Source organism: Molothrus aeneus, chromosome 11, assembly GCF_037042795.1.
Source record: "Molothrus aeneus isolate 106 chromosome 11, BPBGC_Maene_1.0, whole genome shotgun sequence".
In the NCBI taxonomy this organism is placed as follows: domain Eukaryota; kingdom Metazoa; phylum Chordata; class Aves; order Passeriformes; family Icteridae; genus Molothrus; species Molothrus aeneus.
In genome coordinates, this window is record NC_089656.1 from 2,068,910 (window position 1) to 2,077,090 (window position 8,181).

At 46.9% G+C, this 8,181-nt stretch overlaps 1 protein-coding gene across 1 annotated transcript; it reads left to right on the forward strand.

The window, feature by feature from the left end:
• The first annotated feature begins 1,905 nt into the window (after nt 1-1,905).
• On the forward strand, nt 1,906-7,440 carry PDCD2L (programmed cell death 2 like). Its single transcript, XM_066557696.1, has 7 exons — nt 1,906-2,016; nt 2,118-2,281; nt 2,436-2,505; nt 3,484-3,923; nt 4,933-5,046; nt 6,640-6,788; nt 7,284-7,440. Exons 1-7 carry the CDS (start codon nt 1,906-1,908, stop codon nt 7,412-7,414), a joined length of 1,179 nt encoding a protein of 392 aa, XP_066413793.1. The 3' UTR covers nt 7,415-7,440.
• Nucleotides 7,441-8,181: the final 741 nt, after the last annotated feature.

Here is an 8,181-nt window from a genome sequence, read left to right on the forward strand (position 1 = left end):
GCTCCTGCTGCAGGTATTGACCCTTGTAGGTGTCCTCTTCTTCCTGCTCACCCCTGGGTTCACTTGCTTTTGCACACCTGTGGATCTCAAGCAGTGCCATCTGCACTATCTGGCCACCCCCTTTTCTGCATTTTCCATAACTTGTGAAAAACTCCAGCTGTGGCAATTAGGAACAGCTAATTGCAGCAACCATGCTGCCACTTCTGTCACACATTTCTTACCCCTTCCCTTGTTCTGCTCTGACACGGCCTTTATGTCCATTAGTGGTGTGTTTGTTGAATCAATGTGTCAGTCCCTGTACATTCACAAAAATCCTTATCCTGACAAGACAGAAGGAATCCTGTGTCTTTGGGAATGCAGAACCATCAGTATAACTCCTGGGTAGAAGGGAGGCACACATTGGGCACACATGAGAACAAAGTCGTTTCTGACTGTGTGAGAGGAAGTGTTCTGTCCATCTGTGGATTTTAAAGCCCAAATATAAAGACTGGTACACACTTTTAAAGAGAAAGAAATGACACCACGGCCACAGTGAATAGGCCACATTTAAACAGCAGATCCTTACCTTACGTCCCAAACCTCATTTTATTTCATAGCTTCAGTATTCATGGTCACTTGGTTCAGATTCCCAGCTGCAGCTATCGTTGAAGAAATTCTCAGCAGTATATTTACTGATACTATTCACCAAGAACTGCTGCTGTTCTGTTTTTCACATTCTGTCAATAAAAGCCTTCATCTTTCTTTTGAAGTTTATTAATTATCCATAATTACTATAATTGCCTTTCCAAGGTGGTCAGTATGTTTGTTCTGTGCCAGTCCCTCTTCTCAGATCATCTTGTTGCTAAGTGTGAAATATGCAACTTTTTATTAAGATACGATGTTGTTTTCAGCTTGATAACTTGTAACTTGCAAACCTGATCAACAAGGAGGGAGATTTAATCCATGAAACAGAGCGGCCAACAAGCTCTAAGTGATGTGCAGCTCTTAGAAACACAAATTCCTGGTCAGCAGCATTGCCTTGTTAAGGTTTGGGGCTGGACATGTTCTGATGATCTCAGCCCCGTGGGAAGTTAACAGAGATCAGGAGACCGATTTCCACCGATACCCGAGAACACAGAATTCAGCAGCCACGAGGACAAGGAACAAACCAAGGCCGCTCAGTAACTGTGTGGAATCAGCTCCGAGCGGGTAAAGGAGAATTTAGGCTAAGGCTGTTTCCAAGGGAAAAGCTGTGGTGGAAGCCAGGTTGTGGCAGTCTTGTGTTCCCCTTGGGATGCCTTTTGCAGCTGCAGTGTGCCTGGAGCTCTGGGCTTTGTGGTTTCAAAACCCTAACCCTAGCTTTAACCCTAGGTGTAACCCTAACTCTAGACAGTAAACAGTGCCTTAGGCTAAGACTGGTTCGAAGGAAAAAGCTGTGGGGGAAGCCGTGTTGTGGCAGTTTTACAGGGGCAGGTCAGGAGCACCAACTCTCGGAGCGGCCCACAGGAAAGCAGCGAAACAAAGGAGAAGAAAGAGAGAGTGTGGCAGTGATCAACAGGAGAGGCGAGACACTCATTAACCAATAGAAGAGAGAATACTAATTAATAGGGGAACTACGTACCTTGTAACCAATGCATATTAATGTTTCTGTTTGCTAAAAGCTGTAAAGAGTGGAAAGTTTGGCTGGTCATGCTGCTCGCTTCGTGGATTTGCCACCCAGTGCCTTTCAGCGCAGCAGTCTGGTGAATCGGTGCCGGGACTCCGGCAGGGAAGAGCCGGTCCGGGGCCGGCCCCACGTTCCCCGGGCAGGGAAGGGCCGGGCCCGTATCCCCCGGCCGAGGCTCCGCGGAGCTGCCGTGAGGGGAACGCCCGGCCCGCGGGCGCGCGCACGGCGGGTCGGGCGGGTGCGCGCACGGCGGCGGGGCCATGGCGGGCGGGCCGCCCGTGCTGCTGGGGCTGCGCGACGCCGCCATGGCGGGGCCGGTCCCGGCCGGGCCGCTCCCCGCGTGGGCCACCAACAAGCTAGGCGGCACCGCGGTAGGGCCGGGGTGGGTCTGGGCTGGGCTGGCGGGGCCCGGCCGGGGCGCGGGGGGTGCGGCCGCCCCGGCCGGGCCTGAGCGGAGGTGTCGGTGTTGCAGGACTGGGTGCCGGCCGTACGGGCGGGCCCGCCGCGGTGCGCGCGGTGCGGGCGCGCGCTGCTGCTGCTGGTGCAGGTGTACTGCCCGCTGGAGCGCGGCCCCGCGCACCGCGCGCTCCACGTGTTCGCCTGCGCCGCGCCGCGCTGCTGGGGAGCCGCCCGCAGGTGAGCGCCGGCCGCTTATCGGCGCTATCGTTATTATTGCTGTTATCGTGCTTGTTATTATTGCTGTTATTACTGTTGTTATTGTGGTTGTTGTTCCTGCCGCTGGTCAGTTGTCCCCCTCACCCTGTGTTTCTCTTTGCCCGGCACATGGAAGCTGGAAGGTGCTGCGCTCCCAGTACTCGCAGGCCCAGGATAAACAGAGCCGAGCTCTCAGCGTCACACAGGTACAGCTCAGCTCTGCCTGCCCGGGGGGACGCTCTGCACACCCTGCATCGCCTTGTTTAAATAACCGGGACCTTCCTCCAGAAGCTGCTCTCTGTGATGGTTTCCAGCCACGTCCTGGCTTGTGTGGAGAAGTCGTGGGCACAGAGTTTTTGTCACTGCACTACGCTGTTTACTATAAGACAGTTAAAGAGTGTTTAAGCTACTGTTTGTGATCTATGCCAGGCTGGTTTTAAAGGGGACGTTGCAGTCCAGCTGTATGGCCAAAAGTGATACTTTATAATCTAGTTAGTTCAGGTGTTTAAACTTTATTTTCCAACTTCAAGTGGATGTGCTGTAATGTTTAGGTTTGGATTTTTAACCTGTTTTCTTTCTTTGCTCTTTTAAATTGTCCTCTTTAAATTTAACATGAGCTTTTGAATTAATGTGACTCAATAATTATTAATATACTTGTGAGGAAAAACTGCATATTGGCTAAAGCAGGTTGGAAGAGTAGGGTGGCACCACACTAATGGAGGTGGGCAGGGAGGGTTTATTCAGGTGGTGCATTTGCAATGTGGAATCTTAGCCTGTGGTAAATGGGCTTTTACTCTGGTATAATGATGGAGGTGTTATTATTATTTCCTTCTGGTTCTGCCCTTTGGGAGAAGGAGCAGTGCAGGAGCTGCTTCATCTGGAGCTGCCCCTCAGCTGGCAGGGGCTGTGCCACAGCCAGGGCATGGCAGCAGGAGGCACCAGGGCTACTCAAAGGCTGATGAATTCTTGCTCAGATTCACCAGTGTGAGGTGGTTTTGCCATAACTGCTGGTGTGGTAGGTAAACGTGGTGTGTTGGGAAGTACCACGGTGAGGAGAGTAGGTGCAATAACACTGAGCATTAGGTTAAGGTCTCAGTTCTCCCATCTCTGAGAAGCTCAATTTGAAATGCATCAGGGTGGCAGACCTTGGCAATGTTCTCTTCCCCTTTTTATTTTATTCTCAGAAACAAGAATCGACCTTTGCTGCAAAGGATTGGTGTGAGGATGCAGATGACTGGGGAGCCTGTGATGGAGCAGAGGCTCCTGAATGTGCCTCCCTGGAGCTGCTTGGCCTAAAGGAAGCTGTGAGCAGCGAGGTGGAGTGTGCATCCCAGCTCCAGCAGCTCCACCTGTCTGAGCCTGCCCATGGCCCAGGTGCCCAGGACACACATCCTGCAGCCAGTGAGGACATGGATGGCCCCGGTGCCCAGGACACACATCCTGCAGCCAGTGAGGACATGCTGATGGCAATGGCTGGTTCAGCTCCTGTGTTCCAGCCCTTCTACATTAATGTTGTGGAGGAGGAAGATTACATGGGTTTCCTTGATACGGATCATGCAGATAAGCTACTGAAGGAGTATCAGCAGAGAGAGTGTCTTGATTTGGAACAGATGATGTCAGAAAGGTGAGAACAGGTCTGCAGGTCATGGTGAAACTGAAGGAATTGTGTGCTTTGCTGTACGCTGGCTGAGAATCTCAATGGCACTCTCACTAAACCTGAATGGTGACAATTGTCTGGAAGCTCCTTTAGGAACCATTGGGGCGCTGTGCAGTGCACCCAGTGCTGCCAAAGCTGGAGTTACTCCAAGGTGCTTTTAGCTCAGCTGTTTCTGAGTGACTGAGCCGTGTTCATGGGCTCCAGGAGTTGCAGTGGATGGTTAATCTCTGATGCAAGATCTGTGCCAAATGGCAGGACTTTAGATCATGACATTCCACACTTTCCCCTTTACAGGCCTAAAGCTTTTCTTCCATTTCAGTGGCATTTTTAGGAGTTTAATTTTTGTAGGGATTTTGGCTAGAGAGCTGGCTGATGGAAAGACACCTGAAGGTTTAGTAAAGGTTGCCTGAAAAACAGTTGTTGAGCGTGGTTACTGAAAATATCTCTTAGTGAAATATTTAACTAAGGGGTTACAGTAAGGACTTCTGGCCTCTTGTGCCTGGATTGGGGACAGCATTGGAGTTGTTTGTAGCTAAAGCTGCTGTCAACTGCAGAATCTGCATAGAAGACTTTTCAGCAGTGGGGGTCCTGTTGATTTTTTTTGACATTTATAAAATTGCGGAATTTTAATTATGCTGGATTCAAAATTGAAAATAATACCATCACATTTAAGAACCACAAAAATGTTTGAGAAATTATTAGAGGAAGGGGGTTTTGTTGAATACAGCAGATATCTGGTGGATTTGATTCCCATGTGATAGTTGAAAACACTGTTAGTAAATTGTAGGTCACCAGAAACCAAAGAACTAGAAGCAAAATGTTCACTTGCAACTTCTAACAGGAATTTTCTCTGAACAGGTATATCTTTTTCAGTGTATTTAGTATAATTTACCGTGAGTTTATAGTAACCATTTCTTGTTTAAAACATGTCATATTGAAAATGTCACTGGACAGTTTGTTTTTTGTTTTCATACAGTTTTGCAGGTGAAGATGGTAAGGAAAAATATGAGAAGAGTGAAGTCAAAAACTGGGACCACACATTCCATAAATTCATGAAAAGAATATCTGTATGTCCTGAACAGATTTTAAGGTATGTTGATAATCTGGTTGTAACAGAGAGATACAAATCATTGACATGGATGGTTGGTACATCAAAACAAATTCTTTCTTTGGATAGATGTGTGTGTTTTAATTCCATAATTTAAAAAAAGGTGCTGTGGATGCTGTTGCCATGTCTCTGGTCAGCCTTCAGTCCCTGGCTGGGCTTTCTTCATACAAAGTTTAAGTAGATGAAAAGCCCAGCAGGATCTGAGACCATGGCTCTGGCTGTGGGAGACTTTAGACCTCAGACCTGATGAGGAGAGACCCTGAGTGTCTTTGGAGCCTCACTGAAATCCAGGCACAGAGGTTTCCAAGAGGCAGTGTTGAGGTAGAAGTGCAACACAGTGCTCTGCTGTTCTGATACATTTCCAAGGCTATCTGCTCCTGTGAAATTTTGTTATCTATTTGGAATTTCTAATGTCTGTCCTGCAGGGAATTTCTTGTTAATAAAGCCCCAGAGCTGCAGCTCATTGTGGACTCCCCTCAGCACCCAGCACTCTTCAGGTCTTGTACATCTGATGTTCTTCCTAGAGCAGAAGCAGGTGTAACCTCAGAGTAGCTGCTCTTCCTGAGAGAGGAGTTAATTCTGGATGGGATTTAGTGAAGAGTAAATCATAAATCATTCATAGTACCAGAAAATACAGGTTTTCATGGATCACACCAGCTGTTCCAGGGAGTCCAGTGCTGCCTGTCTGGTCAGGCTGTCTCAGTGTAGTGACAGGGCTTTTGTTCACCAGCTTTCCAGTACCAGGTGGAATGACTGGGCCCTTTTTGATGAGGAGTTAAAAGTCTGAGTGGCTGCTTAGACAGAAAGGAAACATGAGAAACTTTCATTCATTGTCAAGGGTTATACAGGAGATTTTCTAATGCAGAGTGCAAGTAGCATTTTCAGACAGCTTTTCACTGGGTCTGTCCCTTTGCAGTATTGTGCGCTTTGAATTTGCCATTCCTCTAAAACGCCAGCTCAGCTGCTCCCCGGGCTGTCCCTGGTTACAATCTTTCCATAGGCTCCCTTTGCCCTCCCTGGGCACTGTCAGTGTGCTCTTAGACTCCCATTGCCCCTGCCTGCAGAGCACAGAATCTCCTGCTTGGCATTCAGTGGAAACCATCCTTGGTCTTCGTTTCCTGCTAGCTGTGAAGCTCTGATAGCTCTTACAAATTAACCATCACTTCTGCACCGTAGCTGCAGTGGTCTTGAGACCAATTCGGTGTTAAATCTTGTTGAATTTTATCTTTTATTGCCACTGTTTAGGATTCCATTTTTCAGGGAAGTGTAAGTTTGCTTAATGAAATTATTCTGGTACAGCATATTTTGGAGGTGTCCATTTAAAGCATTTGTCTCCTCTTAATCCAGCTCTTTCCTTAAGGTTTTCCAAGCATTAACCTACCAAGGATTTCCCCCTCCCTGTCTTTATTTTTTGGTTCATGACTCCTTTGAAGCTTCTGACTTACCACCATGTTTTTGCTTGAAGCAGGTTCAGAGATTTCAGCAACTCCAGAACACTGTTTCCAACACATAAGATTTCCTATCAAATTTAGATATTTAAAAAATGATAATTTTCTCCTCCCTGTCTTCTCTCAGATACTCCTGGGGTGGCCAGCCTTTATTCATCACGTGTCCTCCAGCCAACCTGGAGCAGGGTATTCCAGCCTGCAGTACCTGTGGGAGCAGCAGAGTGTTTGAGTTCCAGCTGATGCCCACGCTGGTCAGCATGCTCCAGAGTGACTCAGGTGCTTGGCTTGGCTGAATCAATGTTTCCAGCAGTCTCCTTTTTGGGAAAGTGCAGTGAACTGCCATTTGGGTTGTTTCCAGCTACCCACACGTGCTTAGCCACAGATCAGAGAATCTGCTGTCTCCATTGCAGATTTCAGTGAGCAAAGAGAGAACTCTTCTTCATGGAGACTCTGATTACAGCTTGAGTTGCTCACTAGTGAACTTTAATAACTGCAGTAGGGATAATTCCGTGGCCATGGGAGAATCTGTCTTTATTACCTCTTAAAGGAGGCCTTGGAAAATAATAAATGCTGTGAGATAAGATTGCAGACATGTAAAAATCCCTTTGAAAATTCTGATTTGGCTGCCTTTAAAATGTTTAACATTAGAAAATGCTGTTTACAGAGGAGACTGAATTAATTTGTGCAAAGACTGAAGTCTAGTGGGTAAGCACTAGCCCCTGATTATGTCACTTTTCATACCCTTATGTACCTCTGTTGCTTTGGTTTTAGATCTGTCAGTGGAATTTGGAACTGTTATAGTTTACACATGTGAGAGAAGCTGTTGGCCGACAAATCATCAAACTCCTCTTGAAGAATTTATTTTTGTACAAGAAGACCCAGATCAGAGATTATTTAAATAAATTGTATTTCTCTGCATAGATCAAAAGTCTGTTGGGGTGTTTTGGTTTCTTTTTTTACAAGTATGTAATTGCATAAAAAAATTTTCCTCAGATGTGGTGAAAAATTAAATTTGTTTGACAGCATTGTGATAATTTCCAAGAGTAGCTGATTGAAGGATATTAGCATGCCTCTAAAATGTGGTGGCAAAATTTGCACACTTCAGTTACACATGGAAATTGAAGTGTAGAGATTGTTCACAGTTCTAATTGCTCTTAGCACTTGGGAAAGAAGTAAAGGAGAAAACCTTTCTTATATACTATTAGTATCCATCAGCCACACAGAATCAGTTTTTAGAAACTCTTAGCAGTGGAGAACTTAATGCCAGCCTGATTTTAAAGAGCAATTCTGCGTTGATGTGACCACGGATTGGAAATTCGGTGGGCAGTGGCTGAAGGGCCTTGCTGTCCCTGCAGCTGGCCAACATGAAGCTTTTCTGTGTTTTTCCAGTGAAGGAAAGGTTCCATTTTTGTGCTGAAATGAGCTGTGCCAGTGCCATGGGTTTGTGTGGGGAGAAGGTGCAGGGGTGAGTTAACCCTTGTGTTCTCACAGGTACAGAACTGGGGCAGGCTCAGCACCTGCCTCGGTGCAGGGGGATTGTGCAGCTTTGCTTGGAACCATCTGCATTCTCCTGTGCCTTCCCTGTTGGCTTAGGCTGAGCTGCAGTATCTTTACTGACTGAAGGAAAAGTAATTTGAGTTTCCTTAGAGCATTCTGTACAAGTTTAATT

What these genes read in the sequence shown, in the direction of transcription:
- PDCD2L (XM_066557696.1), top strand. Translation starts at nt 1,906, where the DNA reads ATGGCGGGCGGGCCGCCCGTGCTGCTGGGGCTGCGCGACGCCGCCATG. An exon ending in ACAAGCTAGGCGGCACCGCG is followed by an intron (nt 2,017 to 2,117) that starts GTAGGGCCGGGG and finishes TCGGTGTTGCAG; the next exon opens with GACTGGGTGCCGGCCGTACG. An exon ending in CATGCTCCAGAGTGACTCAG is followed by an intron (nt 6,789 to 7,283) that starts GTGCTTGGCTTG and finishes CTTTGGTTTTAG; the next exon opens with ATCTGTCAGTGGAATTTGGA.